We start from the raw sequence: 23,917 nt of genomic DNA, 5'->3' as shown, positions 1-23,917 counted from the left end.
AAAACTCTTAATTCAAATCATCACTAAATATGATAACTAACTAAATATCTTAAATGAAAAATATTACATGTATTAGTTGAATCACATTATAAATCATTAGATATTTAAATACAATGCCAATGCATTTTATTACACAATTGGCATATCTAACTCTTTCTGTTCTTCAACTTATTTTATTAACAACCTTTTCAACATAAAAGGTATACTATATATAGTAACATAATTGTTGTCTACTAAGGACAATTAGGGTTCCTGCCAGGTCCACCATAATAGAAGTTGTTAGTGGAGTCTTTGAATTTTTGTATGCTGTAGCAGCTAGGTTGAGTTGCAAGAGTAGCAAAGTCTGCAACATCTCTATAGATATTGGCTCGATCCACTGTCATTAGATTTCGAAAATAACTAGATTTATGAGATCCTTCTGCTGCAAAGTGGCCACTTCCCATTTGAGTAGAAGTGTGGTGTCCATCTGACTGCGAGTTTTGAATCTCCCCTCCCCATTGTACACGCGTTGCATAACCAAGATTTAAAAGTTCAGCTGGCCAATAACCCACTGCTACTAACTCATTCTTCAGTTGATATGCCAACCACCAATTATTCGATTTTGGATCCTGAGACCATGTTACTCTTGATGTTAGAAAATTTGGAGAAAAACTTTTCATGCATTCAATGTTTGTATATAACATCAAATTTTATACCACAATATGGGATGGTAAAAGAAATAAATTATGATGAGATTATTTATTACTAATTATTTGTTTAGTGTTAGGATTGTTTATTTCTATTTAAAATGTATTGAGATAAATGGTAAAGATTGATTGTACTACATTGACTTTTTAATTTTTAATTTTGTTTTTTTAATAATATTTGCAGACTAAGGAATACAGATCATCAAGAACAAATGGTAAATTTTTCCAAATTGAATCAGAATTCATTATATATGAAATATAGTCGCATCCTAATTTGTGAACTCTATCTAGTTTCATACGATCTTTGAACAACATGTTTAGGTATTAGGTTGAGTGGAAGACCCTTCCCGTCTTTCAGGGAGATAAATATTAGAGGAGTACAAATTTAATCAGAAATATATATAAAGTAAGCAATCTTGATTAGAGTTCAAGGAACAATACTTTGAAGTGAATAAACTTTCTCCCCTTAATAGTGAGATTTCCACTTCGTATGAGAACTGTATCTGCAGTTGTGGAATGAGGGTTGTTTGAATATTAAAATAGATTGTTTAAACTAAAATTCGTTATGAATATACATAAAATTCTTTTTATTCTTGGTAGTGATTAGACTTGTTTTAGACTTTTGTATAATGAAGCTTTTGAATTGAATTCTTATTTTTTGATCAACTGATCTTTCGTCATGTGATAGAAAAGATAATATAATATAAAAAATGAACAGAAGATTTGTATCTATTTTTAATACCACCAGTTGGAGATTTGTGTGCATCTATTCGTGTAGTAATTGATTTCTATTATTCGTAGTTGTTTCATTTGATATTAGATTTAGACAACCAAGGGCTCAGAATCCAACTGTAGCTAATGGTTGAGATTGTTAAATTTGCAGAAAACGTGGGTAGTGAGTACAAGGGAACAGAGGTGTCTAAGCCCCAATGCTCAGCAATGTCTTTGTAAAGATATTAGCAATCTGGTGGGACGTGATACAATACTGCAAATCAATGATGATTAAGTGCACGTTGATTTGGATATCGTTTGATTGTCACACTAAATGATTCTCTTGTGATGAAAACAGATATTCAACCTTTGTCGATGATAGAGCAATAATATATTTCTTTTAACTTGACCAATCAATTGAATGAGATCCCAAACTGAGAATACATCTTAAAGTGGATTTTCAATCAATGCTATTACTGATCCAATCATAGTATGAGAATACATCTTAAAGTGGATTTTCAATCAATTCTATTACTAACCCAATCAAAATTAGTATAGCCAGTAAGATCCAAAGTACATAGCCAGTGAGATCCAAAGTACATCTAGCTGAATAATGAATCCCAATATCGTTCATAGTTCCTTTCCTTAAATACGCTCAATAGCTTTCTAATATATCTAGCTGAATAATGAATCCTAATATTCCTGATAGTCCCTAAATACACTTATAGCTTTCCAATATAGTTCACGAGGCTACTGCATGTATCTAGAAACAATGCTCACTACATATGATAAAATTGGATGAGAGCGACTGAGATAACAGACTGCCCACATGTAGCCAATAGTGTGCAATCAACTAATGGTGCATCCATGTCATCCTTAAGCTTTACCCTAGACGTGAAAGGTGTGATCCCCACTTACAATCACTCATGTCAAATTGAGCTAGGAGATCCCTCACATACTTGGATTGAGAAACTTGGGCACTTGATTGATTATGAATGATTCAAAACCAAGAAAAAAAAGTTGAGTAGACCTTGTTTTCATCCAGGAAAGTCTATCTATCATACAAAGCTTCTTTAGTTGCAACAATAATTATGCTTAAATCACCTGTCATTAGCAAATCGTATACATAGATTAGTACGAGAAACAAAGAGTAAGGTGTTCTCATCATATAGACATTTGGATCACATTTACATCACATGGAATTTTGAGATAGAAACCAATGATCCATTTTGACATACGGAGATCTAAGTACCTGCTTGAAGCTACAAAGTGACTTCTTCAGTTTGCATACCAATGAGGAATCTGTGTTCTTCAAATCAATCTGATGAATCTTGTATCCTCTTGCTGCTACAAGGGAAAGAGCCAATGGAATAGAGTACATTTTTGCCATCAGAAAAGAAGTCTTATCACAATCAATGCTATGAACTTGCTGATAATATTTGGCAACCAACTTTCTTTGTATTGGCTTATTTGACTATATGTTGATTTCTTTGGTCTATAGATCCACTTACACCTAACAAGCTTACAATTAGATAGAAGTCAAACCAAGTCCCAAGTCTGATTTGCAACAAGAGAATTGAACTCCTCATGCATGACTGCTTCCCAATGATGATTTCCAGAAGCTTCTACTTAAGTTTGAGGATTAGTTGCTTGAATCACATAGGCATGCATTGGAATAATGATGGGATTGGTAACTGAAAATGTGTGAGAGGAATCATAAATATGAACCAAGATCCCTATTCTTTGAATTTTGACAAGAGACACCAAAACTTCACTAGAAGCCCAATTGAGATTTCGATATGGATCTATATCTACACATGCATGCTCATATTCATCTAACTCAGATTTAGATGAAACTAAAATCATATCAGTATGGATACATGCAGCATCCTCGAGATGCGATTGCAACTATATTTAGAAAAATTGTTGGAAGTGTGATTTGTCTTGTTACAACTCGGTCAACTATCATTTATGGATTTAGTTTGAATTCAAGATTTATGGACCCGACTTAGAGTTCACATTGGCAAGCTATAGAAAGAATATTGAAGTGCATTGAGGGACTATAAATTATGGGATATTGTACTCTACTAAAGATGATCGAAGTCTTGGTAGATGTAACGAAGTCTTGGTAGATGTAACGCATGAACAAAGGGAGCCAACTACAGTCTATTGTGATAGTACATCTACCATTGCATTATCAAAGAATCATATCTTTCATTCCATAAAAGGACCAAACATATTGATATCATACATTACTTTATTTGAAAGTTAGTCAACAATAAAATTAAGTATACAGAGAAGTCTTGAAAATTGTAATTTAAGTTAATCATATTAGTGGTTAAAATTGGTGGGTGTGTATTAGACTTTTCTAACATTTTACCAATTTCACCTTTAAAAATAATTATAATCTATATCAGCCATGTATAGTTATTTATAAAAATATTATTTCTAAAGTTTTGCCGTCTTAGGACAATTATTTTCAGATCTTTCTAAAAATCTTCTACATGTAAATTATTCCAAGTGCCATAACACAAATATCTTATTAGTTTTTGTTGGAATGTGTAATTTCAACTCAAATGAATTGTAAAACAATAATAGAGAATTCTAGAAATTTCAAGAGGATTACGAATAGGGTTAGGTAAAGTTATGGAAGTCGTATAGGGTTAGGTAAAGTTCTAGAAGTCGTAGATAGTTCTAGAAAAGTTTGTCCCTTGTCGACTAATGTAGATGTTTTTAGAAATAAACTAAGACTTCTATAAATAGAGGCATCATGTAATGCAATTGACAATTGGCAAATGATGAATGAAATATAATATATTTTATTGTGCGGCAGCACATTGTGTTCTGTGTTTGGTATTTTGTATTGTTCTGTGTTTTTGTTATTTTTCATGCTGCCCACCCTTCAGTTTTGTCTTAATTTCTTCGCCTTTTTCCACTGGAAATAATTGAATTCATCTATGATTTCTATTCAAAGAATAGAACAGTGGTAATGAATTCTGTTTATCTAATCAATTGATCCTATCTTTAATCATGTAATCAAAACGGATTATCTAATCAATTGATCCTATCCTTGATCATGTAATCAAAACAAATTATCAAATAACTTATAAAAGATTGATCAAAACAGATTATCTTATAACTAATAAAAGATTTATTTGTTTCTATTGCATCATAAATAGAATAAACTCAACATCACTGCTTACCTTCCATAAGAGAATGAGGATATATTGATCTTTGCCAGAGACAGTAGAAACAGGCTCTAAGAAGCTACCAAGTGCTACCTTATTCGTGTACTGTACAAAACCAGGGCACATAAGATTGTAGCAACCAGTCTTCTGATATCCGTCAGCCTGCAGCAACTCGCAAGGATCATAATAATTATCCTTCCATGCATCTTCGACACACATGATAAAACATCTGATTAAATAGAAAAACTAAATACCAACCGTCCAATAAGTAAAGAGTCTAGTCTTGCTATCATGATACAGTGGGAAATCAACCTGATTCAGAGCAATCATAAAGTGAGTTATGTTCAAAATCTTAATACTAAGATATCGTATGGTTTAAACATCACACAATAATGTTTGTTTCTTATATTTTAAGTATTAAATAATCAAAATTGATTTACTTTTTCTAAACTTTTATTTTTTCAAATTATTATTTCTTACATTTTAAGTATTAAATAATCAAAATTGATTTACTTTTTCTAAACTTTTATTTTTCCAATATGTAAAGATGACCTAGTAAAATGAATAAAAGGAGACGTACATGCCATCCAGCTTCCACTGAGTTGAGATCTGAAGAACTATCGCCCGATTCAGACAGTACCCAAATCTGCGAGATGCTGAATTCATCATTTTGAACACTTGGTGCCCATACATTAATTTTAGCCTGTGCCCCATAGTGTTCTCCATCCACTGTGGCTACTGCGTACTGTCACATAAAGAAATAAAACAAGTTCAATCATTAGAAATAAAACAACAAAGTAAAACTAAAAATCTAAAAATTCTGCAAATAAACAAAAAGAATAACTAAATATTTCAACGTTTCAATAAAATAGAAGGGGAAGCCATCTTGGAGACTCGAGCACATTCTTTGTAACTATCTATCTATTTTTCTTTGTTAATCTCACCGGCCAATATTACTTGTTTGAAACAGAGCTTCTTTTATGGTAGAAAGGTGTTCTACAAACAAAGCCTCTATAACTGGCATCTTAGATTCAAACTGTCATTCTCTTTAGAGGGATGCGATTTTTCTTTTGTAAGTCGCCTCTTTGCTCTTCTTAAAGCTGCTGTTTTTTCATTGTTTGTGAAGTGCAAATTACAATAGAAAGACACAAAAGTACGAGTCCTAGAAATCTAACATATCTCTGCTCCTCCGTAGTCTACTCGTAGTAATGGAATCTATTTGCATGCAGCCTTGTGTTGAGAAAGTCGCATTTAATTTTGAGGAAGGTGTAACTTCGTACCCATGTCGGCTAAAAATCTCTCATTTTTTGGGAAGTTGTCTAGCTTGATGTGTATGGAAAGTGAGTAAATAGTTTGCTAATTGATTCTGTTGCAATGAAAGGTAACAAGTGGAGGCTTAAATGCATTTTTTTTTTCAGTTCAAAATGTATATAGTCTTTCAAATATGCAATGGGTTTAGAGGAAAGAATTTATTCAATAAAATGATTTATAGAGTCAATTTGTAAAAAGGTTTTTTTTCGTAATTTTGTTTCAACAAAGTTAATCTATGCAATAAAGTGTTATAAATAGTACAAAATAAAAATAATAATTGTTGAGATAATGGGTGTTGCACACATTGCATAATATTGTTATTTTATTATTTTATTTTTATTATGTAATGTTGTGCCTAGATGGACGTGCAACATGTAAAGATTTTCATGGAATATTCTTGATGAGTTGTATTGTAACATTGTGATAATATTTTATGTAATTATTTAATATTGGGGAAAAGAATTAAATGCCCAATATTAAATGTGGGGTCAGTGGGTTAGGTAGCACATGGTTTTAGCACATGGTTTATGTAATACCACTTGGTGGTTTTGTGGGACTTGCTACAATATAAGCAGCCACAAGGGTAGTTGTTGTGTGTAAGAGAGTTGAGCGGGACAAGGCTTGACAGGTTAGCCAAAGGAGCATTTGTGAAAGTTGGAAGCATGGCATGGGATGTGTGGATTCATGCTTGTTCACATAGTTTGCTCGATTTTGGCTATGGCCATGAAGGCTTCCATGGTTGTATGGAAATGGTTATTTTTTTGAATAATACATGGTCATGGATGCTTTTGGAGGCTGGGTTTTTCCTTCAATGAGGGTTTCCCAGGGTATATCTTGTGTCACATTTTGTGGGTATGTTGTCTATTCTCTTGCATGTGGATTTTAATTTTGTGTTTATTTTAGATCTATTATGGGTTATGTGGAAACGGTTATATTCTTTGTTGTCAAGTTTTCTTACAAGTGGTATCAGAGCTATGGTTTTATTATTGTAACCCTAGATTGAATCCATGGGAATGCATGAGAGGATAAAAGAAAAGGGCAAGATATATGAATAATTATTGCAGATCCGAGAGTTTTGGATTTGCTGTTATGATGGGATGTTAAAATATTTGGGCATGTGAAATTGTTGGATAAAAAGGATTTTTTGGATGTTTCATTTAAATGAGAGTTTTGGGGGGTAGCATGTAGAAATGACCTCCTGGGTAAAAACAGACCTCACCATTAGATCTGGGTCGACATTTCCATAAATTTTGATATAAAATATACCCTAGTTTGGCCATGTTAAGAGGAAATGAAAGAGTTTTTTGGTTTCAGCCCATGATGGCCGTCAAATTTAATCCCGTCGAAATTTTTCGTCACTGAAAAAATAAAAAATGAAAAATCGTACTGAAAATGGTAAAAAGACAGTTTTAGTAAAACGGCCATAACTTTCTCTCAGAATATTGGATTTCAGAGTTCTTACAGGTGTTGGAAAGTTAATTCAGAGCACTACAACATGGTGTAGGTTTGGTTCTGTGATTTTGAAATTTTGTCAGGTTTTAAGAGCCCTAAAGTCAGATGTTGTTTATTTTGAGCACGGATTAGGGCATAACTTGGGCATACGGAGTCGGATTTTGGACTTCGAGTAGTCAACGGAAAGCTCTTGGAGAACTCTACAAATTGGTTCAGATTTGGTGCAGGTTTGGCATGATTTATTTGGTGATATATTTATCTGAACAACTTATAGGTATATTTTGACTATGGTAACATTGTGAGTTTATGGCATTGGAGATTTAAGATTTGATGTCATTGTATACTCAGTTCATATTTCAGTTTGGTCTAATGATGATATGGTTATTAGTATTTGGTTTGGATATGCATGATGACTTGTTGGGTCTACAAGTTTTGCAGTGTTGTAAGCGGTCTATACTTACAGGTTGCATTTATGGCTTGGTTATGGGTTGTCTTTGCCCATTGATCTTTCATTATTGATGCATATTCAGATTGGTGGCTTGGATTTGGGTTGTCTATGCCCTAAGTCACATGATTTTATGATTTTATCTTCATGTAGAAGGGATGATATGTTGTTACTAGGTACAGTCATGGTGGAGGATTGTGGTTGACTATGCTGACAGGTTGGACATATTGAGAGCCAGATACTCAGTTCATGGATGTGATCATGGTGCCATAGATTTTGGCATGACATGATTGGTTATACAGGTACATCCTTGATGTTCATTAGCTTGGATTTTTGATTCAATTATGGTGGTATATCTTCTTGGTTGAGGATCATAGTTATTTGGTTTCTTTTGAGGAGCTCATGATGTGCACTTTGAGTTCTTTGATGGTTTGATGCCTTGGTTGATTTTCATGGTTAGAGGACAGATTTTTTCATCATTATGTCATGGATAGCTTGGATACACATTTTAGTGGGAGCTTGTGACAGTGATGGGGTGACAGTGCAGGATTAGTTCCTGGTTTGGTTTATATCTTCTTGGTTTGGAGAGGATGGATTTTATGATGCCATAGGTGACTTGGTACCACGGTTGAGTGGGAGTTGTTGGCATTAATATATTTATTGAGTGTTTGCAGATGTTGGAGGTTTGTCTTAGATCCTGTTGCTGCAGAAGCATCTTTGACATTTGCATGGTGTACTTGTTATCTTCATGATGTTTGAAGATGGTTAGATCTTGAGGACTCATGGAGTTCTTGGTTATCTTCATGGTGTGTGGAGATGGTTCTTCATGGTATGTGGAGATGGTTTTTCTTCATGGTGTGTGGAGATGGTTGCATCTTGAGAACTCACAGGGTTCTTGGCAAAGGTGTGGTTTATATTTTTATTTGGCATGTTATCCTTGGTATGAGGATGGTTTCATTATTATGTCATGGTATACTCTTGATACACATTTAGAGTTGTGACATGTTATAGTATGTTCATGTGGAGCATGTTATCTCTTTGGTTGAGACGGTTAGATCATGTTGTCATGTTTATGTTCCTGAGGCCATGGTTGGAACTTGGACATTGATCTTGGTTTAGTTTCTTGGTATTGAGTACACTGATCATAAGCTGGATACTTCATGATATTGCTATGTTGCATTTGGAGTTGGCATGAATTGATTGGTTACAGGTGCTCATGGATACTTAGAGACGGTGGTGATGCTGATTTCTCTTCGATTAGAGAAGTATTTGTTGGGATGGTTGATGGTTTCAGCAGGAAGTCCGAGGGGCAGTCACCTGATATAGACTTGAGAGGAGATTGTTCTTAGATGAGTCTTGGTTGGAGACTTGGGTATCTTGATGAGCATTCTCATTCCCCACTCTTGGTCTCCTCGGCAGTTTTGCTACTTGAGAGGTATAGCCCATTATTTTCTCTCAGTTGCATTATATTTATGCTTATCTTTCATGGATATGGATCTTGAGCTATGGTACATGAGTTAGTTCTGGAGGGTTCATTTGAGAGATGGTTTTAGCATTGGTTATCTCCATGTGCATATGTTGTTATGCTGGTTGAGTTTGGGAGATGGTTTTATATAGGGCATATTCCTTGGATTAGGAATGGTTATTCCTTGGTTTAGGAATGGATTTATTGAGTTTGATCTTCTTGTGAGAGGCATGATTAGTTATATGGTATGGTTTGGGTGTTGTTGAGGCTTCTTGTTGGGGTTTTATGGAGGAGATCATACTTGCACAATTTACATCTAGAGGTGTGTGTAGAAGGACATGATACAAGTTATGATTTGCATGGTTTCTCTGGTCTTGGTTATCTTCCTGGATGTTCATTTTTGCCTACATTGGATTTGAGATTGGTTAGAGATTGTGATCACTGGTTTGTGCTCATGTATGTCATGTGAGAGATGACATGGTTATTACTTTATCTCTTTCCTTTGTTGGTTGTGGAGAATTTGGGAGACTATTGGAGACTTGTTATGAGAGTTGTTCTTGCAGGATATCAGTTGATGTATTGTGGATGTCCTTGATACTACATGGATTCACTTCTTTGAGATGTGTTGAGTGGATTGGTTATAGATTTGACATTATCTTTTGCAGTGGGAGCTTCTTGGTATATATGTGGCAGGTATTGCTCTTGAGGCTTGTGATTGCAGATTATAGATTGGATATGTCGGTGATATAAGATTCACTTGTTATACCTTTTGGAGGTATGGATAGTTGGATGGGTTTGGCACTTTGCTGTGGGTGCTATTTCAGCTATGGATATTTTGACAACTACGGATACATGTGATTACCTTTGGATCAGGTTATTGTGCTTGGAATTTTAGTTGGTACAGGATTTTATGATCTTCTAATGCGACAGGTTGGGTGGCTTTCTCTTTGGATGGCTTTTATGTATGTCCAGTGGGAGTGGCATAATAGGAGGTGAGATCATTCATGTTTGAGATGCTAGATACTTTGATTTTGTTGCAGGTACCAGGATGGAGCACTTGGTGTATTTTGATCCATGATGGTGGATGTGCTTGGAGGGATTGTTCCCTTGTTCATTTATGTGGCTACAGATTGACCCTATGCAATGTATACAACAAGTGGGAGATTGTTGAGATAATGGGTGTTGCACACATTGCATAATATTGTTATTTTATTATTTTATTTTTATTATGTAATGTTGTGCCTAGATGGACGTGCAACATGTAAAGATTCTCATGGAATATTCTTGATGAGTTGTATTGTAACATTGTGATAATATTTTATGTAATTATTTAATATTAGAGAAAAGAATTAAATGCCCAATATTAAATGTGGGGTCAGTGGGTTAGGTAGCACATGGTTTTAGCACATGGTTTATGTAATACCACTTGGTGGTTTTGTGGGACTTGCTACAATATAAGCAGCCACAAGGGTAGTTGTTGTGTGTAAGAGAGTTGAGCGGGACAAGGCTTGACAGGTTAGCCAAGGGAGCATTTGTGAAGGTTGGAAGCATGGCATGAGATGTGTGGATTCATGCTTGTTCACATAGTTTTCTCGGTTTTGGCTATGGCCATGAAGGCTTCCATGGTTGTATGGAAATGGTTATTTTTTTGAATAATACATGGTCATGGATGCTTTTGGAGGCTGGGTTTTTCCCTCAATGAGGGTTTTCCAGGGTATATCTTGTGTCACATTTTGTGGGTATGTTGTCTATTCTCTTGCATGTGGATTTTAATTTTGTGTTTATTTTAAATCTATTATGGGTTATGTGGAAACGGTTATATTCTTTGTTGTCAAGTTTCCTTACAATAATTAAGAGAGAGTCTATTGTTTTATGTTTTGTGACTTTCTCATTTTTTTTTCACTTCTTTTATGTTTAAATCTACAATAAAATTCAATAAGAATAGGGATTACCATAATTAATAAATTTATTAATGCAATTAATTATGATCAATGAAATCTTAAAGTCCACCTTTAACTTTAAAAAAGGTTTATTTAGAATGACTATGGGAATTAATGTTTAACTTACTAATGAAGAAGCTAACATAGAATAATTTAGTAAACATGATCAATCATTTGAATTTCTCTATCTTATCAATTATCTAGAAATCATTTTTCATATTGAAGCTTTAAATACTCAATAAAGTTTGACAACTCTACTAGCTAACCTTAACAAGCTAGATGAAATTAAAAGTCAATATTTAGAGAATGAGGTCAAGATTCTAAGTCACAAGACCTTTTATACCCTAAAGGACATTTTCTTAACGAGTCCATTTCATTGAGGCAACACTAGAAAAGTGTTGGTGGTGGTGTTCCTCCTGGGTACTCAGACTAATTACTTTGTTGAGACCATAAGGGCTTATCAAGTTCTTCTTCTTGCTAGAAATTTGAAGTCTTTGAAGGCATGGGCAGAGAGAGATTCTATGAATATTATCAAATATCTAAATTGTGATAGTCCTCCCTCATCTTCTATATGTAATTTCATATCCCTCTCAAAAGATATTATTAAGACCTCTGAAAAGGTCTTTATATCTCATGGACATTGAGAAACAAAAGACATGGTAGACTTGGTTAGCTAATGAAGGGGCTAAAGATGGTCACTAGTTGAGCTGGTGGGATGACTCATATTTTGGTTATGATGCCAAATCCATCCTTGGGAATGACCATACTCATGCAGAGGTTATCAGTTGGTTTCACCCTTTTCAATGATGTCAGGTCCTTTCAATGTGATGACTCTTAAATATGAATGTATGCGAGTGATTTCTAACCATAATTTAATCTATATTCTACACACTTTATGGGTTACTAATTTTTTTTGAACCCTTTCTTTTGTAAGAATTATAAATTTTTCTGCCATTTATTTGTGTTCTTTGGGAATTGTCTTAGTTTTCTCCATTATGAGTGGTGGTAGAAAGAGAGTTGAGCCCATACCTTGTGAAGAATGGAAGATGAGTAAGATAAATATGGGTAAGATTATTGGTTATGTTGAAAGACTGCATGGGGGTTAATCCCAATTGAAAAGTTGGATAGTATGGATACATGGATATTTTCATTTATGTAAATACTCTCATAAGGTAAGGTCAATTAAATTTAAAGTTAAGTTCTAGATTGGATTGGTAAGAAAATTGTCTAAGTATAACAAAGGATTACCATTAGCAAAAGTACAATTTTAGTCAGTGAGCTTCACTGAGGTCAAATATATGGCCATAATTTGGAAATATGATATAATAAAGTTTGTAAATTACATATATATGTTTACTAGAGTTAGTATAATAGTTGTCATGAGTTTTTGTTGGAAAACACGAGGATAATTTGTTATCACAGATTCAAAGTATATGGTAAATAATGAATAATTTAGCTAAGAAATTGAATTGTCTTGACCATCAAATTCTTGTAAATGTAGGAATGACATACTAGATGTTAACTCTTAGTTAGAAGAATATAATTATAAGTTTTGGAAAAGCATTTACACATTTTTCTATCAGGTCAACTTGATAAGACAACTCTAAAGGGTATACATGAAGGCATTTTGATATGTGCAGATATGCCATTGTACGAATATGTTATGGAAGATTTATCTATGATGGAATATTTCTTTTGTGATAATTATATGCAATCAATTTATATATGAGCATGATTAGATTTGAGAAATACAAAGGACTTATTAGATATTGAAGATATCAAGAAAATCATTTTTGGTACAATATCTATATCTCTTATAGATTATAAATAATTGTATGAGTTGTGAGCTCAAGTTTGTAATGTGACTCCTAATAGGGTTGAGGCCTCTAATATGGTCTAGTCCTCTAGAAATGATTGATGTACAAAATGTATGTAATAGACTCCCAACATGGTCAACACTGCTAACAAAATATTTTTAATTAGTACATCATTTTGTGGGTACCATCTCCACCAGGGTTTTCCCTTAGCCATGATTTCCCTAGTTGAAAAATATGGTGCTATGAATTAATTATGTTATATGCACGTTATATTTTAGTTTATTCATCTATACAAGTTTATGGTTATATGCTAGAATTCATTTGGAAAAGAATAGATGATCTATTCTCCCCCAATTAGTATTCCCTATTTCTAACAATCCCTCGTGAACCAAATTATTTAAAAAGAGATTGAGAGATAGGAGAATGGACATTTTTTGAAGGAATTTTACCATTGATGAGAATATAATTGTGGTTGTCTTCGTTCTCCCCATGGTCAGCATGAAATTTTATCAGGATAAGAAGATTTTAGATGTTGTTGTCGAGCATTTCTTGAAGACTAGCACTAAAAAGGAAGACACAGTTCATTCTAACAAGAACTATTTTTCTACTAAGAGTATTAATAAAATATGGAGGAAAGTCCTCAAGGTAGTCACACAATACATCACCTTGGAGGTGAGGTTCATAATAGTGTATAACTATCACTTTGTTTTCCTCAACCATGTTATGTACAATGAGAGGGATTCTTTACCTTTCTATATTCTTACCCCTCTTAGATCTAATATTTTAGAATTTTATACAAATACTAGTAGTCATCCTTCTCTTCATAAGGGTCTCATGTTTCTTATTTAATACATATTTTAAATTTAACCATGTGGGAAACCCTATATCAAAAGATTATGATTCTAAGGATACTTCAGCTAAGGAGATTGATGTAGACAAGGGGCTTTATTTAGATGATTTTGATTTTGAGGAGCCATGCCCTATAAGGGATCATCTAGAAAGAGGAAAGAATTTTGAAGTAATTTCTTCCCCTTGTTTCTAAGTAGAAGAAGAAAACTAAAACTGGGAAGAGGAGAAAGTGTATCAATATGGTTTCACAAATCAATAAGGAGGTTGAGGATATCTAGGCCATCATGGACCAAATGACCCATTTGGACGAAGATGTTTCTCAACTTCTCAAAATCTTCATTGAGTGTGTTTTTTCTTTTGTTTTTGTTGTCCATCTATAGTGATGATAATGTGTTGTTCTTTTGGTCTTGGGATAGATTTTTATTCTTTCCTTCCAATATTGTCTCTAGTTTTTTTTTGGTTCTCTTAGACTATAACTATTAAAATCTTAACCTTTTTTTTGTATATGTATTTTGGATCCCTTAAAATACATTTTTGATTAATAAAAAACACCATAAAGAATGTTGTTTTGATAAAAAAAAATGGCTCATTATTGCTTTCTATACCCCCCAATGGTTCTTGAATTGTTCATATTTGCATTTACCTTCTACTCCACAAAAAGGACTATTGATGCAACATGGATAGTGTTGAAGCATTGTATTGACAAGTAACCAATATATCCCAAAAGAAAATATTTTCTATTTTTAAATTTTTCTTTGAAAGATTATGACAACTTTGAGTAATTGATTTTGGATCACATCTTGGAAGATTAATTTTAGGAGAAAATTTTCTAAGATTTAGTAGTTACAACTATCCCGATAAGAATGTATGAAAAATATGTACAAGTGTAGACATAGTATCCCAGAAATTTGACATAATGTCTTGGAGATATTTCAAAATGGAATTATTGAGGAGCTTTAAGATGATTCATAGGTGTAATGAAAATTTTATACATATTTTCCAATATTCTCTATCATGTGCCAAGGTTTAAAATCAATTATTAGAAAAATCATATACATGGATAACTACTTATAAATGAATCTAATTATAAATGAGTAAATTAAAATAATAATGGGGTTGATTGGAATACTTATCCAAGGATATCTGTTCTAATATGGAAAGAAACAATCGTCACTTTTGAAAAAAAGAAGAAGCTGACGAGACAAGGCATTTGAGGTAAAATTAAATTAGCTTCTAATTTTATATCGAATAATAAAACCCATGCAAAAGAGCCATAAATCAATTTGAATAGGAAACTAAAAAATACATCAATATTTTATGAAGAGGGGAGGCAGATATAAGGTGAAAAATGTACTATTAAAAAATAGGTTTACATTGAAGATGAGTGAGACCTCACAAGGAATGTAGTGAAGGAACAAAGGGACATCACAACTAGAGGATCATGTGTGGTGTTTGCATGAAGTAAGAGGTGGGAAGTGTGTGCACGCAAAAGAAAATATGTCCCACTAAGCAAGATTTAGACAAAAGAATTTTAGAGAAATATGAGAGAGCTTGTCTAAGTTGAAAAACCAAAAAGGAAGGCCAATTTTGTAAATTTTCATTAATATCATTTTGTTACAAATAATATATGAGTGAAATTTATTATTTATACAATATATTATGTGATGATAAATAAAATTCTGAGCATAGATAATCTAGTTTGTAGTTTTTGATTTTGACTTTAGTGAGTTGTTATTGTCAAAATTTTCTCTTCTAAATGGCATATGAGCTTCTAATTTTGAGCATGTGTGTCATCGGTGACCATGATGTAGCCTACACTATGATCCACAAGTGAAGAGAAGAGAGATATGCAAACTAATCATAGGTTGTGAGAAAGTTTTCACTTGAGTAAGGTGGTTTCATAGGGAGCTCAAAAGGGTAATTGTGGGTGTGTGATGTCCCAAAAAATAAGAGATCAAAGGCACAAAGAAAAGTGAAAGTGTGATGAGAGATTATAAAAATTAATATGATGAGTTTAAGTATAGGAGAAGATTGGTTATGGGGAGACTTGTTTCGATTGCATTCATAGAAAAAAATTGGGGTAAGTGTTATGGTATGCAGACATTTGCTTTGAAGATATAGAGTTACAACTAAAATAAGAAGGCTGTGAGAGTATCCAACATAAATGAGTAGTGAAAAGAAGATGACATAATTATTATATATTTCATTTGGTAAATTAATACAAAGATGATGATAGAGAGGAAAATACTAGAAAGGTTGATACAGTGAAAGAGGAATAAGTTAAGAATGAAGAGTTATCATCAATATCAATCTTTTATGAAAATGGAAGGCAAATATAAGGTGAGGATTTTTTTTTCAATAAAAAAATTAGAGTTTCCTTGAAGATGACTAGCACCTCACAAGGAATGCAGAGAAAGAAAAAGGGGTATCAAGTGTTGAGGAATGTGTATAATAGTTGTATAAAGTTAGTGGTGGGGAGCAGTTGTATAAAAAAATTAAAGGTATGTCAAAGAGCTCATCTAATTTGAAATACCAATTTAAGCAAGTCCATTATTTTAATGTTTTCACAATATTATTTTGTTACACATGTAAAAATTGAGTGAATTTAATTTTGTATACAATGTATTTTTGATGGTAAATAAAATTATGAGGATAGATAATCTACTCTGTAGTTTTATTTTTTAATTTTAGTAAGTTATTTTTTTCAAGACATTCTCTTACATAAAATTTAATTAGAGCCATTAGCTCTAATAATTCAAACCCATAACTCACCATAAGAAAATCTAAAATACAATATGTAAGAAACAATTAGAGAGTTATGCAAATCAACCATCAAAAGTGAGGTAGTGCATGCTTGTAAAGTGATGTAACATTGGAGATGTCTAAAGGATTATATTGGGTGTGTACACCATCTATTGATTGAGATCTAGGAGCTGAAGAAAGAAACTCAATGTGTGATGGGATATTTTACCATTTAAGTTGATGAGTTCAAGGAAGAGGAAACTATTGGTTGTGAAGAGACTTGTTTTGATTGTATTTGTGGAGAAAAAATGAGATAAGAGTGAGTGAGAGAGAGAGAGAGAGAGAGAGAGAGAGAGAGAGAGAGAGAGAGAGAGAGAGAGAGAGAGAGAGAGAGAGAGAGAGAGATGCAACTAGAACATGAAGGAAATGACAATATCCTAGACACATGAGGAGAAAAAGGAAGTGAAAGTGGTTGTAATAGATCATTGGTTGGTAAATGAATGCATGAATAATGATAGAGAGGTAAATACCTCAAAGTTTTATCTAGTGAAAGAGGAAGAATTTCATAAGGTAGAGGTAATCCTTGATGTTTATAGGAACTAGATGAAGAATTTTCATTGTTAATGAAAAGTGAAGACAAGCTAACTAAATAAGATGTTATAGAAAAAATGTGGTGAAGTAAAAGAACATAAAAATGTTTTGATTTTAAAAGTGTAATGTGAAAAGGATGTAGATGCACATAAAGAAAGAGTGAGAGATATATATTAAACATTTGGTTGGTTTCTTAAATAGGCAAGTGGTAGAGGATATTGTTGGTGGAATTTAGTGGAGATCGTTGAAGCTTATGGTAGATTAAAGCTGAAAAAGGCAATATCAGAGTGATTTTGGAAGAGGAGATTATTTTATCTTGTATAACTACCCACAAGAGGAAAAAAAGGATAGCAAATGGAGTTGTGAGAAAAGGGTGATAGATTGGAAAAATATTCAAAAAGAAGATTAAAAAAAAATCTTTCACCTCCTTGAAATAGAAATGATGTCTATTGTAGGTATCCAACAACTTAAAAGGGTAGTTCAACTATCTAAATATATTTTTTGTGTCATACTCAAAATGTTTTTCCTACCCAACATATTTAATGAAGGAGTATTGAGTCTAACAAGAAATTAGGAGAACCTTAAAAATGTTTTTCATTTACTTTTATTTTTGTTAGTGGTATCTAATGTCTATCAAAGATTAATTTTGACTCATAGTCTAGAAGGTTTTTCTTAGGGCTAGAATTTAATAAGAGGTTTTATTTATAAGCATCTTGATAAAGATGGATCTAAAATATGAAAGTTTAGATAAAATATGCTAGTTATTTGATGTAATATTATAAAGAGATTACATAATAGAATTATTGAGGTGATTTAAGATAATTAGCAGGTGCATTTTTGACAACAAACATCTTTTCTAATATCCTTGAACATTTTCCAAGGTGGAAAATAAATTATTTTCCAAGTACTAATGATAACATTAACTAATGCATATATAAAAAATATGTTAGTAACATCAAATAGATCTAGGAAACTTAATGGGGAGGTGCGTATAAAATTAGCCAAGGTAATTTATACATAGAATTTTAAAAAAATTATGAAGATTATTAAAAATGAAAAATCTCATATTTTATCTTTATGATGCTAATTTTCTTTGGCACTGTGTCTGTTTGTGAATATTTTCTCTTTATATGTGCCTCTTCTGTCCCTTTCTAGGACATCCATGGAAAATAATTTGGAGTCTTATCTAGTGCTCCTCTTGATGCCTCTATCCTTCTATATTAGTATAATTCTAGGGACATCCTCTTCTACGATGAAACAACTCATTTTAATAGGAAAGGGTAGTAGTTCCCAGGATGCAATGCCTTTGTCATCTCTCCAAAATATCAACAGTTTCCTTCACCATGTACTGAGATCAGATTTGAGGTTGTGAATGAACATGAAAGATCATAAAATCTTATATTTTTATAAGTTTATCCATGACCTAATCTATCAATTTTGTGAATTCTAACTACAATTACCTTTCATGCATTCTTTGATAGAAGTATCTAGGAGACCTATTTTGAGTACTCATTATGGTTAATTGGTAGTGGGTGTCTTATTGTTAATTTTCTGTCCTATCTATTTTTCCAAGGATTTTTAATATAGTAAAAGAAACCATGGGCCACTAGACCTTTTCATTTAACTAGTGAATGATAATTGTGACTCTAGGGTTGAGTCACGTGTGATGCATATATGGATCATGATCTATTAACTTTTGATGGAATGACAGAGAAATTTTTTTTTTCTTGATTGGAAACTTAGTTAGACACCTTATATGGAACCTCTATTTCATATTCTAGGATATGTGTGGAGATAAACCTCTCATGACCTTAGATTCTAAGATTGATTTAGATATGCATGAATGGATGGATCAAACAACTTGGATATGAGACTTATCCATTTAGATTTAGATTTTATTATAAAAATAACCACTTACCTTATCTTTTACCCTCTCTTACTGTTGGGTGATGCGACGCACTCCCCTGCCCACAGGTGGTTAATTATGTGGTGTTCCATGTTCACTAACAGTCATGGCTTTTGGTGCAACAACAAATGGGCCCTACAATTGGTATCAGAGCCTGGTTTTGGCCTGGTCATGGGTTCAAATCTCTCCGGTGCCTTCCTGACCCGCGTAAGCACCTGGTATGCGCGTCGAGGGGGAGATTGTTGGGTGATGCAATGCACTCCCCTGCCCACAGGTGGTTAATTATGTGGTGTTCCATGTTCACTAACAGTCATGGCTTTTGGTGCAACGACAAATGGGCCCTACACTTACAACACTAAAAATGAGCCCTTAGACTCTAACCTTTCATCTTCTCAACATTGGAAGACTCTAGCTAATATCCCCTCTAATGTAACAACATCCCAAAGTGACCCTATTTAGGAAGGATTTGTGAGATAGATGAAAAATAATTGAAGGAAACATGTTATTTATTTTGAAATTATCAAATAAATATGAGGTCTTAAAAAATCTTGTTGATAAAGAAGTAGTACAAACCATGGATATCAGAAAAGAAAATATTTTTGTTCAACATTTCCATCTTGTCACCCCCCTATCAATGTCATATCACATTTTTTGGCACTTCATAATTAAACCCCTAAAAATAGTGTTTTACTAAACGTCTTCTAGTTTTTTTTACTTCTATTGCCATCTTCAAAACCCCTCTAACAACTTAACTAGACTAAAAAAAGAAAAAAGAATGATATCTCTCCAAGATTAGGTAGAATGCCTACCAAAGATTTGATGGCATCAAAGGGAGAGAAAACTAACATTAAAGTAAAAATTAACCCACTAGACTCTTACCTCTCTCAAAGTTCTTTATGGTTTTTCAAACATGGAATATTAGAGTTTTAATAAAAATTACCATCAATATGTTATTAGAAGACTTTTTGAAAACACCAAATCTGATTATATTCTTATAAAAGAGACAAAAATGATAATGAGTTCAATGGTCCAAACCATTAGTACAATCTACAAAAGTGAAAAACATATGTAAGTGGCTTCTCATGGTGGAGATAGAGTTATAGTTACAATTTGAAAATCTCTTATTTGGAATACTTTGGGTCATATTTTGAGAAACAATATATTAGCACTCCATTTAAAAAAATTATTTAAATAATAAATGGATTATAATAGCCAATTTTTAGAGTGGAAGAGGTCTTTATAGACTAAAAAGGCAATGATCTATTATTCACTACATGCAAAATATGTGGGATGAGGTTGATTGCATTAGTATAGGTGATTTTAATACTAAACTATCTCTTAATGACAAAGAAGGTAAATCTCCTTATTTATATGGACACATTAATCTCAAAAGTAACCTTTTATGTTGACCCATCTATTGCTATAGGTGCTCAAAAATTATGAAGAAGTGGTTTCTTTGTAGCCCATCATACACTACATGAAGGGAAGAATCCTTCCTTATTCACAAAAATACACTACATAGGGTTGGTCTTAAATTCCTCTTTAAGTTTTTTAGGTTCAATCCTATTTCTTTCTCCCCCCATATTCAAATTAGAAACAACATAGATAGAAATATTGAGACACTCACAAGTAGAAACCTTTTTGGAACTAACAGACCAATAAAAGCAAGACAATGAAAAAGGAGTAAGGAAGGCCATTATGAGGTTTCTAGATCTTTAAGATGGAAGGAACATGCAATGGTAGAAAAGAGATGGTGTAAAAGTGATGGAGAAAAGTCCCAAATTCATGGTAATCCCAGTTTATGATCAAATTTCTTGAGGACACCTTATTGATATGATCATAATGAAGTTTAATAAATCTACACCTATGAGAGTAAAACCAAACAGTCCTTGTGAAATTAATCTTTCCAAAAGAAAATGGCAGATATTAAACTTATTGTTATAGTTCCAACTGATCCTAATGGTGCAATCAAGGGTCCTACCATAGGCTAGGTTGCAAGTACAAAGATTAAAAATAGAGCCAACGGGTTACTATTAATACAAATGTGAATGGTGGGCCCTCCCTAATCTATTGTTGTATTCCAAAGGAAAAGTTAGATACATATGGTGAAAACATTATGAGTAGAATGAGAAACAAGGCCAAAAGTTTAAGTCTAGGTCACCCAACTCATGGAATTGAGAACCAACTCAACATCTAACTTTGGGTAGTTGATGCTAATATTTAAATTGAAAATGATGATACCAAGAGGGAAAGGGCCCATCATGCAAGGTTGAAGGTAACCTAATCTAGAAAGATCAACATGCTAATTAGTAATGGCAATACCCTCCTCTTACCTTACATGGTTTTTAGTAGGCTATGGAAGATGATTGAATGTTCTCCAAAAATTAAGGATGACAAACAATAGACCATAAATAGTCATAAAATCTACCATTGAATTCTCCTCCCTATAGGCATGTCTTATTTTCACCCCAACAAAAATGTGAAGGAGGATGAGGATATCATTGAGGATATTATCCAATTTATAGCCTTCCTTGGCATGGACTTTAACCACATCAATAAGGATTTTGGAGTCCCCCTCAATTTCCAAATTTGTGCAGTCAATTTGTAAAGAAAATCTTAGAACCCATAAGAGAGCCATATCCTCTACTTGGTTGATAGTATGGTCCCTGAGTAGACCATCATATAAAGTGATAATTGACCCTTGTCATTGTGAATTAGACCACCCCTAACCTCAATCCTACTTCTCACAACACCATCAAAATTGACTTTGGCCCATAGAGGCTTTAGTAGGAGGGGCGAGGGGGTTCATTTAGCATCCCTATAAATGAGGAATTTAGAGTTGTTTAATTTACTAAATTCTTTACCAATTTTCTAGTCTTTCACAATTTTAAGTTCAAAAACACATTAAGGTACTTGGGAATCTTCTTTTGGGAGACTCATAGGCTCTCAATCATGAACTTTCTTTTACATGAAACAACCTCAAGAGGGGATTGTTACTTATCCCTAGATGTCATGTTATTACACTCTTTCTAGGTGGTCTAGAATATGTGGTGGGGGGGTGTGTGGGGATGATTCTTTCTAAAGGAGTTGGAGAAAAGTGTATTGGGAAGGAGAATGCTAGACCATAGTGAATTATTTTATTTTCTTGCTAAAAACCCATTGGAGGTTGAGATTGTTTAGGATGAGCTACCAGACATTGATAAAGAATTCATAGTGCAAAAATATGTGATTGATGCATTCCTCCTTCAAAAAAACAAAAAATCTATTATAAAAACCAAATGCACGTTTGGATATGTTTTCCAATTTCCAAAGTAATAATTTTACCATGCAACATTGTGCACCAAAAGTTGACTTTAGGGATTAGTTGATTATCTGACACTTTCTTCCAACATACATAGGTGGCATTTTGGAAATGGAAGGAACACCCATTTATAGAAAGATATATGCCTTGATATCCTTACCCTCAACAATAGTCATTTCCCCCCTCCATAATACTCTCTCTCTCTCTCTCTCTCTCTCTCTCTCTCTCTCTCTCTCTCTCTCTCTCTCTCTCTCTCTCTCTCTCTCTCTCTCATATCTAGATTAACACTTTGGTTTCCAATTTCCTCCCCTAAGGAAAGTAGGTGGATCTACATGCTATTTTCATTGATAGAGATAACCTGGGTTTGTTAGCTTCTGATCTTATTTCTCTTTTGCAATAGAGTAAAATTCCTATCTATTAATAAATTGATAAAATCCTATGGTCCCTTCCATAAAATAAAAAAATTACTATTATGCATCTTAAAATTTATCACTTAAGGTTGTTACTAATACTTTCCCTTTGTAAAATAACATTCCTTCATTTTTGTACATTATTTTAAGTTTTAGATCCTTGTAGGTGGCCATTCTCAGCAAAGAGTTTGCATAAATGACCATGATCCAAGTATTTGACTTTCATGATTTTATACTAGTCAACATACCCCTTACGAAGAGTCCAAGAAAACTTGGACAATAAAGATCTATTAAGGGTATTAATGTTATGCAGACTGAGGCTACAAAATGAATTGGGAAGGCATGCCTATTTCTAATTAAGTACACATAGTATTTTGTTGTCTTCATAGCTAGACCAAAGAAAATTATGTTGGGTTTTTTATAACTTATCTTCCATAACTCCTGTAATCTTGAAAAATTGTACAAAATAGACTAGGATTCACTGCAATGAGGCTGAGAGCAACTCAAGCTTCCCTGCAACATTGGGATTCTTGCCTTTCCACCCAAAAAACTCTTTTCTTCACATTCTATAATATAATTCTAGTAGCCATTCTTGACATCTTTAACTATAAGGGGGATCCCAAGGCATGTGCCTAAGAGAATTTTAAATTGATAGTCAAGGATATCCAATCTTTACTTGCAACTTAGAGTTAGTATTGAAGGAAAAAAATCATACTTTTGTGATAGTTAATATACTAACTAGGGGTAGAGGAATAGTCATTAAGGGTGACCTTAGACTCCCTAGCCTCAATAATAGAGGACACACCAAAGAATACAGTGTCATCCACAACCTTCTAAGAAAATCTAGGGGGTAAGATGATGGTTAGTTTAACTCCCTATAGAGAACTAATTTTGGCAAGATGAATCATATTGTGTCCAAGCACCTCTGCCATTAGAATAAATCATCAAGGGGAAAGAGGGTTCCCCTATCTCAACCCATTAGTTGGATGGAACTTCCTCCTAGGTCTCCCATTCATGAGTATAGAGAACTTGACTATCTGAACACACCCCTTAATAATATTAATGAAAGGCTAGATGAATTTAAAAGTAGAAAGAACTTTGCA

At 33.3% G+C, this 23,917-nt stretch overlaps 1 protein-coding gene across 1 annotated transcript in view; it reads right to left on the bottom strand.

Moving 5' to 3' along the window:
* Positions 1–233: 233 nt before the first annotated feature.
* The window catches only part of LOC149565775 (protein neprosin-like), a 36,199-nt gene continuing 12,515 nt past the window's right edge, over positions 234–23,917 (bottom strand). Inside the window, exons 6-9 of the mRNA XM_089816382.1 lie at positions 5,166–5,330; positions 4,844–4,897; positions 4,601–4,747; positions 234–608 (exon numbers count right to left, since the gene is read on the bottom strand). Coding sequence (XP_089672508.1) covers positions 234–608; positions 4,601–4,747; positions 4,844–4,897; positions 5,166–5,330 — 741 coding nt within the window. The remainder of the gene's footprint in view (positions 609–4,600; positions 4,748–4,843; positions 4,898–5,165; positions 5,331–23,917) is intronic.

The sequence above is a fragment of the Cupressus sempervirens genome, chromosome 3, assembly GCF_028749045.1.
Source record: "Cupressus sempervirens isolate cs-2001-9-10 chromosome 3, ASM2874904v1, whole genome shotgun sequence".
In the NCBI taxonomy this organism is placed as follows: domain Eukaryota; kingdom Viridiplantae; phylum Streptophyta; class Pinopsida; order Cupressales; family Cupressaceae; genus Cupressus; species Cupressus sempervirens.
This window is presented reverse-complemented; position numbering and strand designations above follow the sequence as displayed.